At 43.3% G+C, this 26,536-nt stretch overlaps 3 protein-coding genes across 6 annotated transcripts in view; 1 reads left to right on the forward strand and 2 right to left on the reverse strand.

The window, feature by feature from the left end:
- NOP58 (NOP58 ribonucleoprotein) overlaps nucleotides 1-427 on the reverse strand; it is a 34,431-nt gene extending 34,004 nt beyond the window's left edge. Inside the window, exon 1 of the mRNA XM_030580324.1 lies at nucleotides 341-427. Within this exon, the coding sequence (XP_030436184.1) occupies nucleotides 341-385 (45 nt within the window). The 5' untranslated portion in view covers nucleotides 386-427. The remainder of the gene's footprint in view (nucleotides 1-340) is intronic.
- SUMO1 (small ubiquitin like modifier 1) lies at nucleotides 362-25,270 on the forward strand. Of its 4 annotated transcripts, XM_030580326.1 has the most exons (7): nucleotides 362-430; nucleotides 461-604; nucleotides 3,046-3,100; nucleotides 18,136-18,210; nucleotides 19,565-19,642; nucleotides 23,456-23,527; nucleotides 24,404-25,270. In XM_030580326.1, exons 1-7 carry the CDS (start codon nucleotides 384-386, stop codon nucleotides 24,470-24,472), a joined length of 540 nt encoding a protein of 179 aa, XP_030436186.1. In that variant the 5' UTR covers nucleotides 362-383; the 3' UTR covers nucleotides 24,473-25,270. The 4 variants fall into 4 exon arrangements, with proteins under 4 accessions (XP_030436186.1, XP_030436185.1, XP_030436187.1 ...); XM_030580325.1 differs by having other exon boundaries at nucleotides 367-604; XM_030580327.1 differs by lacking the exons at nucleotides 362-430; nucleotides 461-604 and adding an exon at nucleotides 1,044-1,205.
- KIAA2012 (KIAA2012 ortholog) overlaps nucleotides 23,738-26,536 on the reverse strand; it is a 93,099-nt gene continuing 90,300 nt past the window's right edge. Inside the window, exon 24 of the mRNA XM_030580321.1 lies at nucleotides 23,738-23,893. Coding sequence (XP_030436181.1) covers nucleotides 23,884-23,893 — 10 coding nt within the window. The 3' untranslated portion in view covers nucleotides 23,738-23,883. The remainder of the gene's footprint in view (nucleotides 23,894-26,536) is intronic.

Below are 26,536 nucleotides of genomic sequence, written 5' to 3' on the forward strand. Positions count from 1 at the left end.
CCGCCTGCACCCCTGGGGCAAGCCAGAGAGACGAGACTCCGCAGCAGAGCCAGGCCAACTCCTCCCAGACCCCGCTCCCCAGCTCGGTATCGGCGCTAGGCTCGGGGCGCCAGGCCCAGCTCGTGAGGGCCCAGTCCGGGCAGGGCGACCAGGCTGACGGAGACCAGGCTCTCGCCGCGGCCACGTGGCTGGGCGCCAGAGCCCGGGCACGGCGAGTGCCCCCTCCCCAGCGCTGCTGCCGCAGAAAGGGCCGCCCCATCCCTGTGCGTGGGCCCAGCCGGGGAACGGCGAGACACGGCGGCGGCGGCGGCGCGCTGCCTACCCCTTCCCCCCACTTCACCTTGAAGACGGCGTATCCGGCCGCCGTCTCGAATAGCACCAGCATGGCGGGCAGAGGTGCGGGGCCTGCTCAGCGAGAGTCGGTCACAGCCGGGGCCGCAGCGGCGCCGCGGAACGCGGCAGGACACGGCCACGTGCGGAAAGACGGCCCCAGCTCCCAGCGGCAAGACGCAGCGCGCACTGCGAGCCGGAAGTCAGAAGACCGGAAACTGTCGGACCTCGTCGGAACGCGGGGGCGGAACTCAGCGGATGACGGGGCGGGGCTGTGAGGAGAGGGCGGGGGCCGGGGCCGGGGCCGGGCTCGGCGCGTGACGGGGCGGGGCTGTGAGGAGAGGGCGGGGCCCGGGCTCGGCGCGTGACGGGGCCGGACTGTGAGGAGAGGGCGGGGGCCGGGGCCGGGCTCGGCGCGTGACGGGGCGGGGCTGTGAGGAGAGGGCGGGGCCCGGGCTCGGCGGACGGCGGGACTTTACTCGGTGGGTTACGGGGGAGGGCTGGGAGGAAGGGGTGGCTTAGGTGATGTGGGCAGGAGAGATTTGCTCAAACGTGGCTGTTGATCGCGGGGCTCCTGGCAGCGCAGGGCTGGCTCGGGGATGAAGGGGGCAGCCTTAGCAGGAGTGTTGTAAGGAAGAAGTGAGAAGTAATTTTTCCATGTCACTCTGCGCTGATTAGGTCTCAGTCGGAATATTGTGTCTTGATTTCGGTGCCACATGTCAGGAAAGATGTGGACAAATTAGAGAAAGTCCAAAGAAGAGCAACAAAAATGATTAAAGGGCTAGAAACATGAGCTGTGAGGAAAGATTCAAAAGACAGGGTTTGTTTAGACTGGAGAGGAAGGAACATGACCACCTTTTTCAACTACATAAAAGGTTGTTACAAGGAGGCTGGTGAAAAATTGTTTGCATTAATGTCTGAAGATAGACCAAGAAGCAACAGACTTAACTTGCAGCAAGGGAGGTTCTGGTTGAACATTACGAAAAACTTCTTAACTGTCAGAGTAGTTAAGCACAACAAATTGCCTTGGGAGATTGTGAAATCTCCACCACTAGAGGTTTTTCTTGGAGGGGCACAGTTACATTCCTCCAGAGCCCCCAAGCTGTTGAGAAGCTCATGTAACTCATACCAGTGGTCATTTCTGCAGGTGACTACAGTTGTATTTTATCAGGGTTGTTTGAACCCCTGCCCCTTCCTGCCCCCCCAGAATATCCTGGGGGTTAATAAGCTGCAGGATATACTTACAACTCAAATCAGCGTAGAAGCTGTCTCTAGATCAGAGTTGCTGAATTGTTTGGATTTCCAGTTGGTGAGACAATCCAAGTTTACGTTTTTACTCTTGCTCGTAGACCTATCTTGTGCTCTAGGCTTATGAGGTTTTTGGAAAATGTACTCTGACATCTTTATTTTTTATTAAGACAGAGAAATTCATCTGTTCTTAGTAGTCCTCCTATTTTGACCACTTGTATCAGATGCTTAGACCATGCTCTAATAGAAAAGAAAGTGCTGATATAGTTCTCTCTCCCCAAAACAGAATCAGCCAATGTTTCTGCACTCTCATCTGCTTTCCCCTTTGTAGTCTTCCCTGGCTCCTTCTCTCACCTCTTCCTTTTGCCCAAACCAATCTCCTCTGCAACTGTCTGTGCTCTGGAATATGACTGTTGGCTTCTTCCCATCTACCTCTATCCTGGTGGGCTCCAGGATCTTCATCCAGCAAGTCTGGTCTCAGTATCTTCTGCCCTGTTGGAAAATGGCACCCCAGCACAAGAACTTTAGCCTTCAGCTCTCTGGTGTCTTAAGTGTTGGATCTGAACTAGTTTGACATTGGTCTCCTCTGTTCCCACGCCTGGGGTGGGTTTTCAGTTGTAGGGCCTCTCTGTCCATTCATGTACTGGCTGGAATCTATCCTGAAAGCAAAAGAAATCCTTAGGGAGGACAGAAAGGCCATTAGCACCTGGTGAAGTGCTCATAGACTCATAGACTCATAGGTCAGAAGGGACCAATCTGATCATCTAGTCTGACCTCCTGCACAAGGCAGGCCACAGAACCCCACCCATCCAATTTTATAACACCCCCTATCCCAGAATCGAGTTATTGAAATCTTCAAAATTGGTTTGAAGACCTCAAGCTGCAGAGAAACCACCAGCAAGCGACCCGTGCCCCACGCTGCAGGGGAAGGCGAAAAACCTCCAGGGCCCCTGCCAATCCGCCCTGGAGGAAAATTCCTTCCCAACCCCAAATATGGCGATCAGCTAAACCCTGAGCATGTGGGGTAGGGTATACTGAGTATTCTGGCTCAAGTTGAGCTCTGCACTTAAGGCCATTGTAAGATGGTTTTAAGATAAATGGGTTAGTTTTTTGTAGCTTGTGTAGACTAGGTGGTTAAGCAAATGTAACAGGGCCTTGAGAATAATAAGTTAGAAAGTGGCATCTAGCAAGACAAGCTCTGGAGAGGATACTGAGCTTGGAATATGGCTAATAAGATAAAAAGGAAGTTTCTGGAAAAGGGGGCCTCTCAACTATAAAAAATTATTACAAACTGGTTCTAATAGACAAAGAGAAGTTGTCTTGTGATGTGATAAACTTATGGTAACCTCCAACATACCAGTGTTATCTTAAAATATGGGCTTGTGTAAGGAAGAGAACCTAGCTTTAAGATCCATAAATTTAGGATCATTTGAAAGAAAGAGGCCTCACTGTCATATTTTGTTTCAGCCAAAGCCAAGAAAGAGATCAACCACAAACTGGCCAAAACCTGTTTTTTATAAAGGTCAGTAAAGCATAACTTGTTTGTTACACTGTATAAAAGAACCAGGCTTGCTAGGAGTATTTATCTGATTCTTTCTGATATGCTAGAGTAAGCCAGGATAAGAGGGTTATCTCTGGGATTTATCCTTTTGTGAGTATTCTGATCAAATGCTTATGAAAGTTTGTTACTGTTTGGGTGTAGTAACTGCTTATTATTTAGGCTTTTAGACATGTTCAGAGCAAGTGTATAAATACCATTGGGCCTTTGGATTTAATTAAGGAATTGATAGTTAAATTCATGTCTGGTGGTATCCTATATTACTAATATCTATAACAATAATTCCAATAGCCACATAATGACATTATATAGCACTGTTAATGCAGAAGGATCCCACAGTGCTATATAAACATTACCAATAGATTTGCAAACTATATACAGGATTTTTTTCACCCAGCACTGAAGTGGAGCAGCTGTTTAACATTGCACAGCAACATTACATAACAGTTTAAGAAGTCCTAGAAGGAGATGAAACTGAACCTGCAGTTGACATCGGTGGGAATTGTGTGTATATTGTGAATGCCATTGATTAGTGTTTCCCAAACTTGGGATGCTGCTTGTGTAGGGAAAGCCCCTGGCGGGCCGGGCCAATTGGTTTACCTCCGCAATCGCAGGTCTGGCCGATCGTGGCTCCCACTGGCTGCGGTTCGCTGCTCCAGGCCAAAGAGAGCTGCTGGAAGTGGCGCGGGTCGAGGGACGTACTGGCCCCCCACCGCCTAGGAGCCGGACCTGCTGCTGGCTGCTTCCGTGGCACAGCGTGGTGTCAGAACAAGTAGGAACTAGCCTGCCTTAGCTGGGCAGAACCACCGATGGGACTTTTAACAGCGCGGTCGGTGGTGCTGACCAGAGCCTCTGTGGCCAGTGCCTTTCATTCTGTGACGACCCCAGTATTGGGTCGCGACCCGCACTTTCAAAATCACTGCCATAGGTGGCTCTAATTTGAGGAACTTTATATATTACCCTGAAAAATACTTGTGCTATTCTGTTACAGGGGACCAGAACATAACGTCCAAAAACTGAACAGTGTCCTGATCAGTGGGGAAAAAAAATTACGGAACAAAGCCAGTGGACAGTAGTTTATTTATCAGAAGCTTTTCTTTTATTTTCTCTGGATAGCTAGGAGACTTGGTAATCTCTTTTCCTTTGGGTCTTGCTGTCTAATTAAGAGCCTCTGCATATAGTCTCATTAAAGATAATGGGACTACTCACATGTATGTATGTAGGCAGGGCTTTTCTAAAATTCTCATCATCAATGCTGTAGCCCATAGCCACAGAAATAATATTCTGAGATAACTTTTGTCATCAGAAGGTATATTACAGTTTGTGTTGTTTTGAACTGTGTAGAGAAAAGTAGTTCTTAAATCTTCTGCCAGCTGCTCATATAACGCAGTAGTTATAAATGTTTGAGTAACTTCCTACTAGACGTTCTACTTCTAAATATTCAAATCACTATCCAGAATGTTATGATTTATTAATATATCATTCGTAGTAACAGAATGCTGTCTTTATGTTTTTATGTTTTAGCCTTGTTAGGTTTTATTTGATAACATTTCCTCCTGATTTTAACTCTTTGTTTATTTTTCATAACTTAGGAGGTTACTGAACACAGATTCGCTTTCCTCTCACTACAGGAAGAACATTAAAATTAATTTACTCAGCAGTTGTGCGCTCATGTGGTATCTCAACTGCATTTCAAGCTGGACAGAAACTGCTTTGCTTTGGAAAGATTATGTACACAGCCTGTGCACTCTGTTGTTTTATCTTGAAGTTTCAAGAAGGCTTTTTCTTTTCTTTTGGGTTTTGGGAAATGCATTTTCTGACAGTTGTCACAGATCAAATACCACATTTGTTCTTTTTCCCAAGAAACAAAATTCAAATAGAAATATAATGTGTTAATTAATTTAAAAATGCATCTGTACTAGCACACCGTATCCTGGCCCTTCTCCTGGAACTCAGGAAGTTTGAATTATGACCCTGGTCTATGAGTTGAATGTATCGCTACAATGAGTTAATTAGAACACTGATTTCAAGTATCATATATAACTATGTTCATACCAAGGGGATATAGTAATTATACTAGCATAGTTAAAGTATCTCAGTTTTTGTATGTAGACAAAGACTAAAAGAGAATCAACCCCTCAAATCTATCTCTAATTTAAATTAGTTTGTGGAAGTACTGAGTTCTTAGATCAGGGGTCGGCAACCTATGGCACACGTGGCAAAGACGGCACGCAAACCGATTTTTAATGGCACGCTGCGGGGGCAGGGCCTTGAGGAAGGGATGGTGCTTGAATAGGGGGATATCCCCACCAACCCCCTGCCCTGACCCCTCCTCACACACCTCCCAGTCCTCTGCCCTGGCACCTCCCCACACACCCAGCCCTCTGCCCTGAGCCCTGCAGCCCTGCACACCCCCCAGGCATGTGTACTAGAAAAGCTTTTTCATTAATATGTGTATTAATATTGTTTATTTGTAAAATCATAATTAGGGCCCTAGCAAATTTATGGTCAATTTTGGTCAATTTCATGGTCATGGGATTTTAAAAATCGCAAATTTAATGATTTCAGCTATTTAAATCTGAAATTTCATGGTGTTGTAATTGTAGGGGTCCTGACCCAGAAAGGAGTTTTGGGGTTGGGGGTTGCAGTACTGCTACCCTTACTTCTGCATTGCTGCTGGCGGCGGCACTACATCCAGAGCTGGGCAGCTGGAGAGCGGCAGCTGCTGGCCAGGAGTCCAGCTCTGAAGGCAGGGCTGCTGCCAGCAACAGCAGCACAGAAGTAAGGATGGCATGGTATGGTGTTTTCACCCTTACTTCTGTGCTGCTGCCTGCAGAGCTGGGTGCTCCGCCAACAGCGGCTGCTCTCCAGCCACCCAGCTCTGCAGGCGGCAGTGCAGAAGTAATGATGTTATGGTATGGTATTGCCATCCTTCTGCAGTGCTGCTGGTGGAGTGCTGCTTAGAGCTGAGTGCCCGGGCCAACGTCTGCCTTTCTCTAGTGGCCTAGCTCTGAAGGCAGTGCAGAAGAAAGAATGGCAATACCGTGACCCCCTGTTCCCTTTTTGGTCAGGACACCCAATTTGAGATACGCTGGTCTCCCCTGTGAAATCTGTAGGGGGGGACCAGATTTCATTGTCCGAGATGCGTTTTTCATGGCCGTGAATTTGGTGGGACCCAAATCATAATGCATTTTCAAGGTAAGGAAGTTTGCCAGACGTGACTGGTTTAAAACATTCTTGTGTGTCACCTACTGGCTTCTTGAGAAAGTGCACCCTCACTCTGCATGATTGCATTTGACCTACTTTCATATATATTTTGAATAACTGAAAGGCTGAAAATTAAATAAAGGACAAGGGGCCCAAGCGCATAGTTTTTTATCAGACAAAACTCCCATTGACTTCAGATAGATTATTACCTGAGTAGGGAATGCAGGATTGGGTTCAAGGTACATGAGAACGTGTAGGAATTAAAAAAGGGAAAAGAGAGGTTCCAAGTGATGCGTATGCCTGATAAATTGTCAGACACTCACTACTCCATCTAAAGGGGTTTGTGTAATCCAGAACTCGATCTGAGTCAGCCTCCATTTGAATTTTTATTTCCTGTTTCTTGAATAAGAAATACATGGTGGGGCCAAAAGCCAGAAATCTGGTCAAATTCTGCATAAATAAGGGTCTGCTTCTTCAGTCTTTCCATGCACAGGACTCCCATTGATTTCAATGGAAATTTTGTATGTGAAAAGACTTTAGCATTGGCTCCTCAAGATAATCAGTTTTCCTTTATATTTTAGTACCTTTAAAAAAAAATTACCCGAATGAGACGGTGACACATTATTTAAATAAGAGAGGCAGGTGCTCAGCCTTTACAAAGATCAGGCCCCATAGACAAGTTGTTTGTGAAGGTGAGATAATTGATGTTTGTAAGGCACTTTGAGATTCAAAGATGGAAGCTGCTACAGAAGAGCAAAATATTATGTTAATTTATATTTTTTCAGAGGAAAAAATGATAGTATTTGAGAGTTTTGATCCCAATCTAACCCAAATTTTAACCCAGATCTGTTCACTTTATTCTTACAGATAATGCCACTGAAGGTAATGTAAGTTCTCTAATTACTAAAGTGATCATGATTTGTCTCTTGATCATGATTTTTTAATCACTCTAGCTAGGTTTAATTTAGCACTGCGAATCCAGCAATATAGATTTATGAGGGAGAGCAAAAATAACTAATTCACTAGTATATGTAAAAAAACCCTCTAAAATTATCTATAACAGCTTCTAAAAAATAGTTAATGCCATGATTTTAAAATCCAGTGTCTGACAGTCATCTTGTCTAGAAAAAGATGTTTCATTCCACTGAGAAGAGCATTCCACTGGTATAAAAAAGCAGTTTCTAGGTTTTCTGGTTCAAAAGGCTTTGACTATAACGGTGACCCTGGTTCAGCACTGAATATTACTCATCTTCTCTATCTATGTCAGGTTTTGTATGGGTGCCCACCCTACATTAGTATCTAAGCACCATCCAGCTTTGCATGTTGGTATTGTGAGCTTTCTAGTGGGTCCCATACTAAAGATATGAGAGGAACTGTGTGATGGAGTAAAGGGGCCAACACATAGACAGGCAGGGAAGTAATTAAAAACCTTTCCTGAACAGTCATTAGCCTTTTAATTCTGCAAATAAGGATAGGTTACTTCCTCATTGAATGAATGGTGATTAATCTTATTGGCATCAGGCAGCTGATTTTCCTACAAGATGGGGAGTGATAAGAATAAGAAGGAAAGATTATATATAGCACCTGGGAATGAACTGAAAGAGGTAGAAGTGAGCTTACAGAAGAGGTAAGGTGCTGGCTGTGATTGTGCCAGCAAGGATTACTGTGGACATGGCTGAGAGAAACTGTTGGTGTGTATATCTGGTTCTTAAAATACAGGGTACTTTTTGTTGTATTTTAGTTTTAAATGAAGTACGTGTTGAAGGTGTTTGAGCTCTAGCTGAGGTGTACATTGTGTAATTTGCCTTGATGTATTATTGTCATTTGTTCTTGGAGGCTCAGCTAATATCAAGACCCCATTGTGCTAGGCATGGTACAAACACATAGTAAGAAATGCTTTTTACTGTAAAGAGTTTATTTGTAAACAAGACAGTGGGCAGAAAGATGTATTATTATTGCCATTTGAAGTGTGGGGACTTGCTCAAAGTCACACAGGAAGTGTATGGTAGAGCTGAAAATTGAACACACTAAGTCCCAATCTAGTCTCATAATAATCTGTTACAACTGTATTCATGGTGAAACTAAGTAATAGAACTTGGAAGATGATTTGGTATGTGCTATTTTCTGTTAGTGTTATCTGGGTTAGTTTAAAGTATCCATATAGTTCAATTTTTGTTTGTGGATTCTTGAGTCTCTTCTGTTCATTATCAGAGGGTAGCCGTGTTAGTCTGGATCTGTAAAAGCAGCAAAGAATCCTGTGGCACCTTATAGACTAACAGACGTTTTGGAGCATGAGCTTTCGTGGGTGAATACCCACTTCCTCAGATGCATGTAATGGAAATATCCAGGGGCAGGTATATATATGTGTGCTAGCAAGCAAGCTAGAGATAACGAGGTCAGTTCAATCAGGGAGGATGAGGCCCTGTTCTAGCAGTTGAGGTGTGAAAACCAAGAGAGGAGAAACTGGTTCTGTAATTGGCAAGCCATTCACAGTCTTTGTTCAATCCTGAGCTGATGGTGTCAAATTTGCAGATGAACTGAAGCTCAGCAGTTTCTCTTTGAAGTCTGGTCCTGAAGTTTTTTTGCTGCAGGATGGCCACCTTAAGGTCTGCTATAGTGTGGCCAGGGAGGTTGAAGTGCTCTCCTACAGGTTTTTGTATATTGCCATTCCTAATGTCTGATTTGTGTCCATTTATCCTTTTCCGTAGAGACTGTCCAGTTTGGCCGATGTACATAGCAGAGGGGCATTGCTGGCATATGATGGCGTATATTACATTGGTGGATGTGCAGGTGAATGAACCAGTGATGGTGTGGCTGATCTGGTTAGGTCCTGTGATGGTGTCGCTGGTGTAGATATGTGGGCAGAGTTGGCATCGAGGTTTGTTGCATGGATTGGTTCCTGAGCTAGAGTTATTATGGTGTGGTGTGCAGTTACCACACCATAATATCCTGCCCCTGGATATTTCCATTACATGCATCTGAGGAAGTGGGTATTCACCCACGAAAGCTCATGCTCCAAAACGTCTGTTAGTCTATAAGGTGCCACAGGATTCTTTGCTGCTTTTTCTGTTCATTATGAGTTTTTACCTTTAGCTCTCATGATGTTGGATTGCTGCTTTTGGCTTTGCAGTCCAAGAAAGCTTTTCTAAAAAGGAAGAAAATGCATTTTTGTAGTTGAGTATGTGGGGCCCATGTTGAACTTGGGTTTCTTTCTGATGCTTTTTGTCTTTTAATGCCACAACTAAATAGTAATTCCTTCTCCATTGATTTCATTCCATGAATTGTCATATAAACAGTTTCTCAGAACTGTAGTAATGCATCCCTCAGTTAGTTGATGCAGTGTTATTTCAAGAAGCCCTCAGTTGATTATGAAACACAGCAATGCAGATTTAAAATCAGATTCTGTTGTTCACCTTGTCTGTTAATTTATACTTGTGCAAAGTGAGTGTAAAAGACTATCACTCAGAGTCGGTAGGGTTTTGCGTGAGGATAAAGGACTATAGAAGGGGCAGGAATCCGGTCCCTTGTTATCAGAGCTGATGTCCCTGGACAGTGTGATTTCCCTGTTCAATAGATAGCTGTTTCAATCAAGTTAAAAGCCTGGCTAGGTAAGAGAGTTCAAGTTGGATTCTCATCTTCCATTGGGACCAAATTCCAGTGATTATATCCATTTATCTGAAGAAGTACTTCCACTAGCCCTTTCCAGTTGGCTCTTATTACATGTATTTTTACACGTAGTTAGTACTTAAAGCAAAATATATATTTACCAATATAGTCTTTTCCATAGTGAGCATGTTCAGAACACAAAATGGAACCGGAGTACTACTTTCTTTTTTTTTTTTTTTTTTTTAATATCTGGCATAAAAGAATACTAGTAAGTATTGCAGTCCAACCCACCAATACCGTAGGTCAATCTACATTAGAAGAATTTTCACCAATGTCACTACTGATGCATACCTCTACCATGGCAGCGCTGCAATGCTGCAAATCAGAGCTTGCATTGCAGTAGTTCAACATGTGTCTACATCTGAGATTTGCACTGGTGCAATGTAGACTGATCCTGTTATTTACATAGCATTTATATCTTTTTTCCTACACCTGTATGCCAAACCTACTGTTAACTGAAAAAAGTTTTTAAAAGCCCATTTCCAAATATATATATTTGTTTAAAATTTTAGCGAGCATGATGAAAGAATATTCAATAAAATTAATGCTATTTTTTTTAAATAGCAGAGTCATGTGATCTTCAATCCAGTGGTTGGGACAATTATATAACTAACTGCTTTGTAAACCCTCATGATTCAGGTCATAAGCCAACCTCTGATTAGTGGTGGTCAGAATGAAACTTTTCTTGTGGATGCTTTATTCAGCAATTGCTTGCTTCTTGCACCTGTCTCTGAAGCAGCTGGTACTGGCTGCTGTGGGAGACAGAATACAAGACTAGATAGACCTCTGGTCATCTCTTATGGCAATTCCTATGTTAATTAATGAGAGCTATGAAAGGCAACCTATTTAGAGACAAACTGTCTTGTCTGTGCTGATCTTGGTGTTGGAGTTCTTCTGTTCCTGCTGTTTTTTAATTTGGTTAAATTAATCATGTTAGTGACATTTTCATAGAGTTCAATTGCCATGTAAAACAGATGAGTAACACCTTCTAGTGGAAAATAAGTGGCAAGAGTTATATTTTTTAATTTACTTACACACACACACTCTCTCTCTCTCATAAATCAAGTCCCTTTGAGAGAAACAGCCTTGAAATGATGTCCAGCAGGAAATTTGGTGTAAGCTACTGAACATATCAGAGCGGTTTGGGTCACTCCCTAGAACCCTGCAAATCTGCAGATAGCTGCTTTATATCCGCTGACAATGTTTGTGGAGCAGAGGTGGATACAAACTTTTGATCTGTGCATGGCTCTTCTGCCCCCTGTGCCTTGATAAGATGTAGCTGTAGGGATGCGGGCCTTCATCCTGCACACACTGGTAGCAAGTTGTGCCTGTATGATGAGCTGGCTGCTCCCCTGAGTACAGCTAAGCCTGGTTCCAAGCCCTGCAGGGGATGGTGTTACTTGCTGTAAGGTGCGGTGCACACAGGTGTGGGCATAGGTTGACCTAAGGTAGGGTGAGCAGATGTCCCGCTTTTATAGGAACAGTCCCGAACTTTGAGGCTGTTTCCTTATATAGAAGCCTATTACCCGCCCACCCCCCAATCCCGATTTTTCACACGTGCTGTCTAGTCACCCTAACCTAAGGCAACTTTGACCGAACTTTGTCCCGTAGGCCTGCCAGTCCTGGGGCCGGTGATGGGCCTGTGGTGAATGGGGTGCCTATCTGGAGCCTGTGTTCCAGCTTGGAGCTGGCGCCGCAGAGGCTAGTGGGGAGATGTGGGCGGTACCGCGCTGGTCCGTGCAGCCCGGCTCCGACTTGGCTCAGGGCGGAGAAACCCAGCACGGCTGACAAGGCCCGAAACCACTGGCCGCCCGGCTGGGGACAGAGCACAACAGCGCCCCGCCGCCTCCCGGAGCTGCTGCGGCCGCCTGCTCCCCGCAGGGCTGCCCGGCAAGGGCGGGCGGGCGGGAAGTGAGCTCAGCGCACAGGAAATCCCGCCCGCCTGGCCTGTGTTGTGCTGCCGAGGGGCAGAGAAAGGAGCCTAGTGACCGAGCGGGGCTGGCGCCGGAGACCACGGGCAAAGCCATGTCTGACCAGGTAGGGGCCGGGCTCGGGGGCGCGAGGCTCCGAGCCAGCCCGGCCGGCGGCCTCGCCGCCGCTTCTCCATAGCCCGCAATGGAGACTGGAGGGGGGGAGGGGAGAGGCGCCGGGATAGGGGGGCCCTGCAGGCCCTTGAGCGGCGGGGATTGGCCCCGTCTAGTGCCCGGGCGCACCCTCCCCCCGCGCCTTCTCTTGGGGGCTCCACTTCGCACCTCCTAGGAGAAGGGCCCGGACAGCAGCCCCCCCCCTTCCCTCTCCAGCCGGGGCTGGGGGGTCCCCTCCTGTGACTGCTTGGCCCAGTCTCCCACCCTGCCTAGGCTCCAGGTCATACAACGGAAACCTTCCTTTGCCTGCTTTAAGGGGGGGTCGTTCGCTGGTGCCCCCGGCTCTGGCCTGCACCATAACCCCGCTGCTTGGGGCCAGAGGAGGGAGAAACAGCTCCAGGGTTTGCAACCTGGCTCGGATCTGACAGCAGGAGATGAGGGCTGATAGCTGCAGCCAGGGTGTAAGCTTCTTTCTTGTTTAGGCCTATCCTCATGCTGGGGTGTTGTTGTGGTTGTGTTTAGTGCCCCTAATTCAGATCACATCCTGGCTACCTTATTTCATTCTCAAGATTTGTTCAGGAAATATTAATGACGATCATTAAATTGTAGTGTGTGTGGTTTGTGTGTGTATGTATTCTGTCTTTAAATGACGCTCCCAACTAATATTGGCATGAAAAATGTGAATTTTTCATAGAAGTTTTTTGAAACCTAACAAGTAGCCACAATGTGTGATATTTCTTTTTTTTAATTGGAAATGCTCTAAAATGCTTTTGTAGTGTTGAGAAACCAAGCACTGTTGATATATGAGAATCAGTAAGTAAAACTGGCTAGAAGGGAAAGTGAAAATTAGGCTATGACACATCCCCAGTATGGACTCCATTACAGCTATTAATGCTGCCAATGTAGAAGAAATCCGTAGTGTGGACAGGAAAAGTCACTATTTACACTGATGGACTTTAACCCTGAGTTCAAGTAGGAGTAGACTTAACTAGTACAAATAATGGCATCGCCTATTGCTGCTAAGGGTTTACACTAGTGAAGCTCTGCAGGTGTCTGTCATCTGATGGGTGTCATCGGAATAAGTCCCCCAACAAGTAGACAAGGCCTAAATAAAACGCAGAAAGTAAACTAGCAGTATAAATGGAGGAGGGGGAGAGGAAACTTTGGACCAGATCCTGCAGACCTTTGCTCACATAATTGCCCTTATTGATGTAAGTAGTGCTCTTTCTCATAAATTGAACTACTTGCCTGGGTCAGGACTATTCAAGTTAACAATAGTTTGCAGTATAAAGCCCTTTTTCTAAGAACTCGTTCCATTTGAATCTAATGTGTAATATAGATAAGGAGAAGTTGTTCAATGAGGTGACAGTGTTCCATAATAACTAATCAGATTCCAACTAAATCTGTTCAGAGTGGCAGTCATGGGATAAGAGGGAATGTCCTCTCATGGATCAGTAACTTCTTGTAAGACAGGAAACAAAGGGTAGGAATAAATGGTCTGTTTTTCAGAATGGAGAGAGGTAAATAGAGTGGTTGTCCAAGGATCTGTACTGATACCAGTGCTGTTCAACATATTCATAAATGACCTGGAAAAAGGGGTTAGCACTGCAATGCCAAAATTTGCAGATGATGTAAAATTACTCATGATAGTTCAATCCAAAGCAGACTGTATAGAGTTACAAAGGGATCTCATGAAACTGGGTAATTGGGCAAGAAAATGACACACACAATTCAGTGTTGATAAATGCAAAGTAATGCACACTGAAAAATATAATCCCAACAATACTTATAAAATGATGGGGTCTAAATTAGCTGTTACCACTCAAGAAAAAAGATCTCGAAGTCATTGTGGATAGTTCTCTGAAAACATCTGTTGAATGTGTACCATCAGTCAAAAAAGCTAACAGAATGTTAGGAACCATTAGGAAAGCATAGATAATAAACAGTAAATGTCATAATCCCAGAATATAAATCCCTGATACACCTACACTGTGAATACCGCATGGATTCTGGTCACCCTGTGTCAAAAAAGATACATTTAGAATTGGAAAACATACCAAGAAAGGCAACAAAAATGATTGAGGATGTGGAACAGCTTCCATATCAGGAGAGATTAAAAAGACTAGGACTGGTCATCTTGGAAAAGAGATGACTAACGGGGGAGTATGATAGAGGTCTATAAAGTCATGAATGGTGTGGAAAAAAGAATATGGAAGCATTATTTACCTCTTCCCATAACACAAGAACCAGGGGTCACCCCATGAAATTAATAGGCAGCAGGTTTAAAACACACTTTTTAAAATATGAACAGTGAACATAAGAACAGCCATACTGGGTCAGACCAAAGGTCCATCTAGCCCAGTATCCTGTTTACCGACAGTGGGCAATGCCAGGTGCCCCAGAGGGAATGAACAGAAAAGGTAATCATCAGTTGATCCATCCCCTGTTGCCCATTCCCAAAGTGGGATATATTCAGTTCTGTTTTCATTAGGATGAGATAAAAGATCATCTTACTGATAATAAAGAAAAAGGAGGGGGATACAAAAAGCTCATGGGTCCTAGGTAACAATCCCAGAATATGGGGTACAGACCAAGTCACAGGAGGGGTAGGCATCTAGATTGGTTTAATAAAGGGGGAAATTGTAGAAGCTAATAAAGCAAATTTAACTTCTAATTAAATATAGAAGAATGAATCAGCACAATATTGGCTTCATGTAGCATTTCTTTTAGCTAAAATATTGCTAACTGTTAGAAGTATAGGCAGAATACATAAATTAGCACCACTTGTTTGCTAAATGTCAGCACTGGTGGTGTGTGTACGAATATCTTATCATTATTCTAAAATCTTATTGCATATTATGTTCTTGAAAATTGAAGCTCAAGATCTATTAAAAAATTAGGTAACTAATTTATTGTTATGAGCAAATTGCAATGCAGCATTTGGAGTGTTTTGTGGTTCCGTTAGTTGCAATAATAAATACTTGACCCTTTCAGCACCTTTCATCCAAGGACTTCACAGTGTTTTACAAGCATTAATTAATTAATTAAACCTCATGACATAAGTGTGAGGTAGGTATTAGAGAACATTTTTTATGCTGCTTAGGAACTCTTTCTGTAAAACAGTGGCTGTAGGAACTTTTTCTGGCCTTAAGGAAAAGTCAGAATCTGATTCAGAAGTGGTTTTATTTAACATTTTTCTTTTAACTGCTAAGTAAAAAAACCTTTCTTTTCCTAGTATGATAGTAAATACCAGCCTTTTAATTTTATGTTCTGTGGTAGGGACTTGCACGTGATCTGTTTGTGAAATGTTTAATTTACAAAGGAGTGATTGTAACTTAGGTAGACTTGATGGCAACTAACTGTGCATTTGTTCTTTAACTTCTTCTGGTGGCTTTCTCATCCGCTCATTTTTTCTTTCCTTAAACCTGCAATAGGGGGATCTCTTTCAGTTTTGCCTCTCCTTGTTTGGAGCCAGGTTACTGGGATTTTACTTTTTAAACTTCAGTTGGCAATGCCATTCTTGACTCTAACCCATTTCAGTCTCTCTCCCCCTCTCCCCTCCAAAAACGAATTCCAGCTCTGCTTTTGCTCCAGTTTGGTATATAGTGGGGTTACCTGAGGCTTTAATCTTCATCTTCGTGACATACTGATATTTTGATCCCAGTAATTCCTTTTTTATCTTCCTACTATCCTCCTTTCTCATTGCATTTGGCTTGCACTGCCTCAGTTTCCTGGAGTGGAGGACAGGAATCAAGCCTCCTATGGTTCATTGCTTTCCACTCATATCAGCCAAGGAGGGCTGTCATGGTAATGATGCTCTGCTTTAGACTCAAGAGCATGAACTCTGCGATACCCCACATGAGCTCAGAAACTCTAGTGAGGACAGCTAGATAGAGCAATGACAAGAGTTAATCTGAATCCTCTGCATGGTAGTGAAGTCTTCTCTTATTAGGACAGCAGGCTGGCTTGCAAATTGGTTCTCTTGCATAGTGAACAGAGATGGTGACTACATACACTTAGAATTTAAATACCCCTTGTAGTGATGGATGTCGTATGTGTTAGCAAAGCAAATGACTAATCAGCATTAAGTTATGTTATACTTCAGTGGGTGTGCACAGATTAGTCTCTCTCCTCTTTTGGAGAATTATTCTATCCAATGCGCAAATGCTAAAAATGTTCTTTTTGCAAGCCCTTTCTATACTCACAGGAGAGCAACTGGCCATTAGATGAAAGAGGTCCATGATCTAGGTCTCCAGAAAATGTCTGTTTTTTGTCCTCTTCTAGCCAAGAATGTGATCCAAACTATACTCTCACTCCTACAAGTGGTCCCTTGAGATTTGGGTTGAGGCATGTTAATATGGCAGGACAGTGGAAGGGCAATGGCAGGGAAGGTGGAAGTTTTTATTGCCCAGAAGGAATTCTGGCATTGGGGAGCTATAACAGCTTTGATGATCTTGTCCATCTTGCTGGGCAACAGCATGCTGAAGAAAGGTGATTGAAACATGACCTGTAGTTTGGTGAGATCCTCCTCTCTGAAGACTTTTAAAAAAGATTTCTCTATCTGAAATCTGCTTGAATTTATGCAGTGACTAGAGGTGTAGATGTAACCTTGTTCAGTGCCATAACACACCACATCCATCAAAATGTACAAAATTGGAAGTCTAACCCAAAATATGCAATGACAAGTAGGATGGGGCTAGAGCTAGATGTAGCCAAGTCTTTGACTTGTGTCTAATCTGTCAGTAATTAATATGAAAGCTCTTCTGTTTAATGCTCAGTTAATGTATTATTCAACGTATTTCACTCCTGTAGAAGACCTTATTGCTCAAGAGCTCATACATCAGACATGCCTATAAAATGTATCCTGATCTAGTTAAGGTAGACATTACAATTCTTAACCATAACATATTTATGCAATGGTTTTAAAATTATAAAAATTACTTTGATACTTAGTCCCACACAATGTTTTATAAAATGGTTTATAACTAAGGCAATGTTTTAGTCTCAAGTATTTTCAGTAAAAGTCACAGACCAGTCATGGGCAGTAAACAAAAATTCACAGCCTGTGACCTGTCCATGAGTTTTACTAAAAATACCACTGAATAAAACTTGGGGAGCTGGCTGGGGGCCCTGTGGGTGCTGGGGGAGGGCGGCCCGGCTGCTTGAGGGATACCGTCGCCTGGGATCCTGGCTGTTGCTGGGGGGAAGGTGGGGCTTGGTGGGGCCAGGAGGCTCCCTACCTGGCTCTATGCTTCCCCTGCAGGCAGCAGCAGAGTTTAGATGTGGGAGGGTGCAGGGGGTTGGGGCATGGGATAGGGTGAGGCACACTCTGCGTGGTGCTTACCTGAAGTGCTTCCCGGAAGCTGCGGCAGCAGCAGAGTTTGGGTGTGGGAGGGGGTGGGGCACCAGATGGGGTGGCACTTACCTGGGGCTCTCCCCAGAAGCAGCAACATCCCCCACACTCAGCTGCTAGGTTTCCAGCCAATGAGAGCTGCAAAGCCAGTGCTCTGGGTGGAGGCAGCCCACAGAGATGCCTGGCCACGCCTCTGCCTAGCAGCTGAGCGAGGGGGATGTTGCTGCTTCTGGGGAGAGCCACAGGTAAGTGCCATTCCGTCTGGTGCCCCTACCCCCTCCCACACCCAAACTCTGCTGTTGGGGTGGGAGGGTGCGGGGGGCCCAAGAGACTGCCTCAGCAGCCTGGCACAGGGGCTGCCTGAGCTGCCCCTGAGCCAGGCGACTGGCTGCTGCAGAAGTCGTGGAAAGTCACGGAATCCATGACCTCCGTGACAAACTAGCAGCCTTACTTATAACAAACAAACCATGACACAAACTATTAATTGGGGATGCTGTTTACACATGTTTTTATATCTGTCTTCTAATTCATCCCTTCTCTCATCAGTTCTCTTTCGAAGATGCTGTTAGGCACTGGTATAGTGCTGAGTCACTAGTGCTGATTCATTGTAATAGAGAAGTTGTTGTATTGTCCAATGAAAGTTAAGAAGTGGGATTTATCAGTATTCCTGTGGAATGTTTTTCTTTCAGGAAGCAAAACCTTCAGCTGAGGACTTGGGAGATAAGAAGGAGGGAGAATACATTAAACTCAAAGTCATTGGGCAGGTGAGTTCTTCTACATAATCAGTTACTGGTGGATATTTCAAGGTTGTCCATCTATATAGCTTGCAGATGGATCATTTCTCTTAATTACACACATGAACAGTTGAATTCTGGTACCCTAACAATTCTTTGATCTGGAGTTTTCCCCCCAAATTACCCTCCTACTTACCAGTTGCCAGTGGTAGTTCTCAGTACAGCTCTAAGCGTCTCAAACATTAATTAAGTTTTCCTTTCAACTCCTTTGTGAGTGAATGGATTAGTACTATCCCTGTGTTACAGATGAGGGATTGATGAACAGAGAGACTAAGTGACTTGCTTGAGGTCATACTGGAAGTCTCTAGCAGCTGGTTTTAGATAGCCTGAGTCCCTATCCAGCATTAAGCAAAAGACCATCTTTCCTCCTACACAAGAATGGGGTGAAGTTGCCACTGGTTGTTTACTTAACAGTATGTGGAGGGGAGCCCAATTCAGACTGTAGCCATCTTCTGCTCTTTGGAGATAAAAGCTATAATTTTCAGTAGTGCAGGGAATGAGAACTTCAGGGCCTTCCTTCATGAGCTGAAGTAAATCTGTGTAGAACCACAGAGTACTGTGGGAGCTACTGGTTCACTTGAACTCTCTTAATATTAGGAAAGTTAAGACTTTATTAGCCTGGCTATTTGGTGCTGGTTGGAATCTGGGAACCAAATTCAATCTAGGCATAAGATGGTGCAACTCCAATTAGCTTCAGTGGATATTGTAATCACTTAGATAAGGGCTGAATGTGGCCCAGTGACACAGTAGAAAAGCAAGTGTTTAAAAGATCTTATCATTTTGTCACCTCTTGCAGTAATGTATCTTTTTGTAGGACAAGGACAAGTCCTTTATAGCTTCACTTTAACTTACTATTTTATTGCTGAGACAGCATGTCTACAGTGATAGACACTCTCTAAATGAGCAGGGTTTTATTATGTATTTTGAAGTGCGAGCTTAACTTGCCTCTTCTGGAATGTGAGTCCAGAAATCTGCTGTGTGTGATGATATTTTTATTAGGCAGAGAGGAGGATAAAGATGGAGAGACAGACTATTAATTTTTTAAATTAAAAATGTCTTTAGCAAACCACAAACCATATCATGCCATCTATTTTTAAGCCGAACTCCCCATGGAAGTGAATGGTAAGTTCTAATTAATGTGTTATATGAATCTCTAGTAGGACAACTTATCAAGCATTACTGTAAGCACATTGATGGTCCAGCTGTCCGGTAAAGCTGGTATTGGATACACTTTGTAATAATAAAGTGTAGAAATTAAAACCTGCTTCAAACAAAACAAATAGTTTTTACAAAGAGGGGTAACTTCTTCCTGTTCTGTTCTTAGGACAGCAGTGAAATTCACTTCAAGGTGAAAATGACGACACATCTCAAGAAACTCAAAGAATCATACTGTCAAAGACAGGTTTGTGAAACAATGGCACTATCCTATTGAAAAAGCACTTTAACCTCTTTTTCCTCCCTTCCCCAAGTAAAGGGATCTGCTTGGGCAGGTGAACTCATGTCAAATCTCTGTCCCATCAGAGGGATAGACCCAACAACCACAGAACAAGTACAGTGGACCTCCTAATTGAGTTTGACAGTCATTAGCACTGATGCTGGATAGCATGGTGTGGACCTTGTCCTGTTATAATGTGTTCAAATTATTGGTTGAAATTACAAATTGCTGTTAAAAGCAAAGGCTCCCTTTTTTAAATTTTCTCATCTATGTACTTATGGGTAATGTAAAAGACACTTTACCTCTTACAGCTCAAAGTGAAATGCACTTAGAATTGTGGAATACTTTCACTACTATATGGGAGCAGAATAGACTTACAACTGCCAATACTGTTAATATGCTAGTAAATTGACAATGTGTGACCACTAAATTCATTGCATTAACGCTTTGGTAGAAGGGGTAAACAGTGAGGTGGCAAAGTTGGGGATGATACAAAGTTACTCAAGGTAGTTAAGTCCAAAGCAGACTGCAAAGAATTACAAAGGGATCTCACAAAACTGGGTGACTGGCAAGAAAATAGCAGATGAAATTCAGTGTTGATAAATGCAAAGTAATGCACATTGAAAACATAGTTAGAGTGTTTATATACAAAATGATGGGGTCTAAATTAGCTTTTACCATTCAAGAAAAAGATCTTGAAGTCATCGTGGATAACTTTCTGAAAACATCCACGCAATGTGCAGTGGCAGTCAAAAAAAGCTAATGTTAGAAGCCATTAGGAAAGAGACAATAAGACAGTAAATATCATAATGCTGCTATATAAATCCATGCTACACTCACACCTTGAATCCTGCATGCATTTCTGGTCACCTCATCTCAAAAAAGATACATTAGAAATAGAAAAGGTACCAAGAAGGGCAACAAAAATGACTGACTGTTCAGCTTGGAAAAGAGATGACGAAATGGGGATATGATAGAGGTCGATAAAATCATGAAGGATGTGGAGAGAAAGTGAATAAGGAAGTGTTATACCCCTTCACATAACACAAGAAAAATGATAAAGTTAATAGGCAGCAGGTTTAAAATAAATAAAAGAAGGTACTTCTTCACATGATACACAGTCGATGGGTGGAACTTGTTGCCTGGGGGATGTTGTGAAGGTCACAAGGTTAAAAACTAGGTTAAAAATGAATTGGATAATTTCATGGAGGATAGTTCCAACAGTGGCTGTTAGCGAATGGATGCAACCCCGTGATCTGGGTGTCCCTAGGCCTCTGACTTCAACATGCTGGGACTGGACAACTGCAGATGGATCTCTCAATAATTGCTCGGCTCTGTTCACTTCCTCTGTACCATCTGGCATTGGCCACTGTTGGGAGAAAGGATACTGGGCAAGATGGAATATTGGTCTGCCCAATATGGCCATTTTTTGTGCTCAAAATACTAACTGTGGCTATAAGGGATCAAATTTATCTTCCACATCAAATTCTGTTAGAACTACCAGTTAACACTTCTCTTGTTTGCCTGTTCTGTGTTGGATCAGTAGCAGCCTTCTACATGGCCCTTTCTTCAGGAGTTTCTTCAGGTTCATCCTACATACTGTGACCATAAGCAACGATGGCTAACGGTTTTGTGTTAATAGAGACAAACTAAACTTGTTGACAAATAGCTTTGTAGTGAAGCTTTTTTTATTTTTTGGTCATATGATGTTTTCATTTTTCTGTGTCCTTGTCATTGTGTGATTTGCTGCTGCGTACCGAAAGAAAGTGTTAGTGTTTATTGCTTACATCTCATTGAATGTATGCTGGATCTTTTTCAGATGAATGAGAGAACACTGCCATGATGAGCTTAAAATCTTAGGGCCTGATGCTGTGAACCTTTTCACACAAGTTTTGTGTGTGTGATACATACATCTGTAGGTTACTCTGTATATCTAAATAATAAAAGCTCATTCTATAGCAGTTTGAATGGATACCACTGTAGTTTGTGTATACTATATAATGAAGGGGTTTTTTTTAAATATTAGTATTATTCACCCTAACTGATCCCATGTGTGCTGCAGTTAGCAGATAAATAACATTTGTCAGCTACTTCCATTCTTCAACATGGGGTGCAAAAGCCTTTTTGAATGGTTCAGGAAAGAATACAACACTGCCTTCTAATGTATGCCCCCAGTAATTTCCTTGTATCCAAAGTTGTGGCTAACGTGGTGCATAGGGAATGAATTTTGCTAATCTAAGAGTGCGTTTGGGGAGTCAGAGAAGATCTTTGACAAAGGACATTGTCACTTTGTTGAAGACTGGATCTTGGCGAAGCTGTTCAGTTGGTGCAGGAGTAAAGTTGAATAGTTTTAATTAAAAACAGGATCTTCAACAAAGCAACGAGTGTTGAGGAGCCTGTTCTTTTTGAACCCAGTCAGCTAGGTTAGAAGTTCTGCCACTCAACTGGTGGAACAATTCATGGAGATTCTGGTCTGTGAGGAAAATTCAGTAGGTTCAAGAGTAGCACTCTTGAACCAGTGGAATAGTTTCACAAAGAATATAGCACCTTTGACAAATCAGCGGCTTCTGACAAATATCAAAGTCTTTGTGCATGGAGCTGTTGTATTGGAGATCTCTTCTTAGGCTTTTAGTGCCTGTCATTACTGAATGCTTTTGACCAATGGCTAGCTGATGAAAAGCCAAACGGTCTGTTGAAAAGGAAAATATAGTTCTGACCAGCCCTACTTTAGGGGAGCAGTACACTGCCTATTGTCACACTTATGTCCCAAAGTGGTCCTAATGGAAGAGGAGCAGGTTTTTTTAGTACAAGCAGCATTTATGTTGTGTAGTAGATGAAGACCTTTGGCAAAGCAGTGGCTGTGAAATACATCTTCGTGAAACATGGCTGGATAGGTCTTCTGTGAAAGCCCTCAGTAAAACTCCTGAGCCAGCTGGACTCTTACACAAAAATCTTGTTCTTAATTAAGTCAGACATTGCTGTGTCAGAGATCTGTTTTAATCTGAAAAAACCTGGGAAATTAATACACAAAACCGTGTTGTGTTTCAGTTAAAGCTGGCCCCCACACATACCTAACCCAAATCCACAAAACAAGGAAAAGAAAAATTAGACACCTTTTCTCCCCTCAGACACATACCTAACCACTAGCACAACCACCATACACCACAGACAAAGCATCACCATTGTCTCATCCCTGTTACAAATGCCAGCCTTCCAGCACCCTTTGTCCCAGACATGAATGATTCCCCTGCCCCTCCAACTTATGCAGAAAGGATGGTGGGGGAAGGAGTCTGTTCAGTCTGTGGTGATGCTGGGTGTGGAAGTGTTGGGAAAGGGGGTGCCAGAATACATATCATTGACAGAAACGCTACCCAATTTCTGAGAACAAAAATCTTATTACTGTTGATTGCAAGTCAGAAAGAACCCAGCTTGACTTTCAGATATTAGGTAGAGTATGCAGGGTGGAGAGGAGTCAAAAAAACAAACTGTTTTCTTGTTAACTGGACAGACTTCATGTGGTGGTGGTGGTTGACAACAAATACACAACCATAGTCTGCTTTCAGAATAAAATTGTACTTTAAGGTTACATTCACATAACTATTTTAGTGCACTAGGTGCGTAATAAAATACACACAGCTTAGATGCCTACACATCAGGGGCTAGTACCTAATCTTCAGTTTTCAAATTCTATGCTTATATTGAAAATGTAATATTATTTGTGTATCAATTTTTTTAAAAGCTTACATGTGCTTCCTAAACATTTCTGTGGCTTGTTTTTAGGGAGTTCCAATGAATTCGCTCAGGTTCCTCTTCGAGGGTCAGAGAATTACTGATAATCATACCCCCAAAGAGGTGAGTTTCTTTCCTTAGTAGAAGGCAAGCGGCAGCTTAAACAATGCACCCTGGGACAACTAAAAAAATAGTCAGACTGTGCTTCACATGTTAGGGATTTCACTGTTCAGTCAAAACCTCCATTATCTACTTGAAAATGTTTTTTAATACAAGTATATGTACTCATCTTTACCAGAGAGAGGTGGGAAAACACAAGTAGCTTGTTTTCTGTTTACCATCCATATCATGATTATACTTAACTGTTGCATAAATTTCTTCCTGGTATTGCAGAAGTTATAAAGACTGACCTTTTGGACTCAGGATGTGAATTATGCAGTGTTGATGTAATCATCTTTTGGTCTTAAACGTTCAGCTGTCTAGAATAACCTACATAAAGGGAGAATTGAAAACTTTAGATATCAGTTGTTGTTTCTGAGGTGAAAGTCCTTTGTTATAACCAACTAAGCTACATGATCTAAAATTTGCATAGTCCTTATGCCATTGGTACACAATTGCATGCTTATGCAACAGCTGCACAAGAATAAAGTTCGAGAAGGTTTTTGTTTTTTTTGTTTTAATAGCCAATGATTTTTTGAGATCTGGAAAAGGATTCGGACTCCCCACAGAATATTGCCAGTGCTGGACTAGATGTGCTGCAAAAATGAAACAAGTGACTTGGGGAGGTGGGGAAGCGGACTATATAAAGTTGTTAGCGTTGGCTAATAAGGCAGTGACAGAGGATTATTTTTCCACCACTTTGTCCTTTTGAGGAAATATGGCTGGGGAGAGGAAGAAAACCTTTAGCTCCCTTGCTTGTCCAGGAGCTGCTGTGCATTCAAAACATCTGATTTATAACAATTTTGTGTGTTTTGTTTTGTTTTTTCCCTGTTCTCACAGCTGGGGATGGAGGAGGAAGATGTGATTGAAGTTTATCAGGAACAGACAGGGGGTCACTCAACAGTTTAGATCCTACAGTTTGTTTTTTCTTTCCCCTTAATCCTTTTTTATTTTTAAATAATAGTTCTTTTGTAATGTGGCGTTCAACACTGAACTGAAACTGGCACCCCATCTCTGGGAACTTTATTTTCAAACATCTGGTATCTTGAATTCTCGTGCTCATAAACTATAATTTCTGTTTTCATTGTGCTGAACTCTTGTGATCCAGCTGCAGCCCTTCTCCTTTTCCCCCTCCCCTTTAAAATTACATGTACACACATGCATTTGTATGTTCACTAGGATCGTGCATTTCAGGCACGAAGGTTGTAAGATCTGCCAGGTGGGCAAGTGTTCCTAATGACTTCCAAATCAGCCCTGAAGTTTTGATGTGTGACTGTTTCACTCCTGGACTATAACTTTCAGTGGGAGATGAAGTTTTTCAGAGAACTAAAGAATGGAGAAATTGTGTGTCCATAATTGAGAGCTGTTTTCCTTAAATTGTGCTGGGGGCCCAGGAAAGAAGATTGTGTCCAGTTGGAAATGAAAAAGATAGAACTGGTATCATCTGTACTTTCCTCCAGAGATGGCTACGCAGAAGACATAAAATTGAAAACCATTTTGATTCTTAAATTTTGGCAGAGGAGCCCAGAAAAGTTATTTCATATAGCAATTAATACACAGATATTCATGCAAGAATGTACACAGCAGACACTTGTAGTATTCTGACATTCTCGTTTGTACCTTTTTTGGCCTGGGACATGGGTTTTGAATGGACATTGTCTGTACCAGCTTCATTAAAATAAACAAGAAAAACAATTTTATAAACATCAACAATTTGTATTTTCTTTTCAAATATTTGAAGATGAAAGAGCAAGAGATGTGCTTATTTAGTAAATATTGATCAGAGCCAGCAAATATTATACTCTTAAAATATACTCTGTAAACTAGAATTCTGTTGTTCCCTGCTTATTCCAAGTATTGAATACTCATTGATTTTTATTTTTTTAACAGTAATGTGCATTCTTTTCTCTTGAAGCTATTAACTGTTTCCAGTATCTGTTGGATGGTGAAGATATATACTTGGAGCTTCAGTTTGGATTCTAAAACTAGAGGTTAGATTAAAACCTGTAACTTGGAAGGGAGAGTTGGAAGGAAATTATCTTCTTCGTCCTCTGCCCCCCCCCAATAAGAAAAAGTTAACCGTTTCCCTCTAGGTCAGGGGTGGGCAAACTTTTTTGGGCGAGGGCCACATCTGGGTGGGTAAATTGTATGCAGGGCCAGAGCAGGAGTTGGAGTGCAGGAGGGAGTGTGGGGTGGGAGGGGGTGCAGTGTGCAGGAAGGGGCTCAGGACAAGGGATTGGGGCAGAGCAGGGGTGTGGAGCATACGAGGGGGCTCAGGGTAGAGGATTGGGGTGCAGGAGGGATGTGAGATGCAGGCAGAGTGCATAGGGCAGGGAGTTGGAGGGCAGGGTTCAGGCTCTGGCCCAGCGCCGCTTACCGAAAGCGGCACCTGGGTGGCAGCGATGTGCACCGGGGCCAAGGCAGGGTCCCTGCCTGCCGGCCCCACACTGTTCCAGGAAGCACTGAGGCATGGGGGGGAGGAGGGGACGGAGGGCTCTGCATGCACTGCTCTTGCTGCGCCTCCAGGTACCTCCCCCAAAGCTGCCACTGGCCATGGTTCCCTGTTCTCAGCCAATGGGAGCTGCAGGGGGCGTGGCTTGGAGGCAGGGGCAACGCATGGAGCCCTCTGCCCCCCTGCCCGGGGACCGCAGGGACGTGGTGCTGTCAGCTTCTGAGAGCAGTGGGGGGCCCATGACGCCATGGGCAGGGGGCAATCCCACGGGCTGGATCCAAAGCTGGCCATAGTTTGCCCACCCCTGCTCTAGATCACTGCATTACATATGGTCCAGGTCAATAGTGCCCCAAAGTAATTACCATCTGATAGTTGAATGTGTCCTATCTAAAATGAGTTGTGGGGTCATTGCAATTCCTAACCAGGTATCCACATCTCAAGAGGTACCACCATTGTGGGTACCTGCCTGGGCCTCTCAACAGTGCATCACACAATTATGAATGGGTCATACTCAATGTCAC

This window comes from Gopherus evgoodei, chromosome 11 (genome assembly GCF_007399415.2).
Source record: "Gopherus evgoodei ecotype Sinaloan lineage chromosome 11, rGopEvg1_v1.p, whole genome shotgun sequence".
NCBI classification, from domain to species: domain Eukaryota; kingdom Metazoa; phylum Chordata; order Testudines; family Testudinidae; genus Gopherus; species Gopherus evgoodei.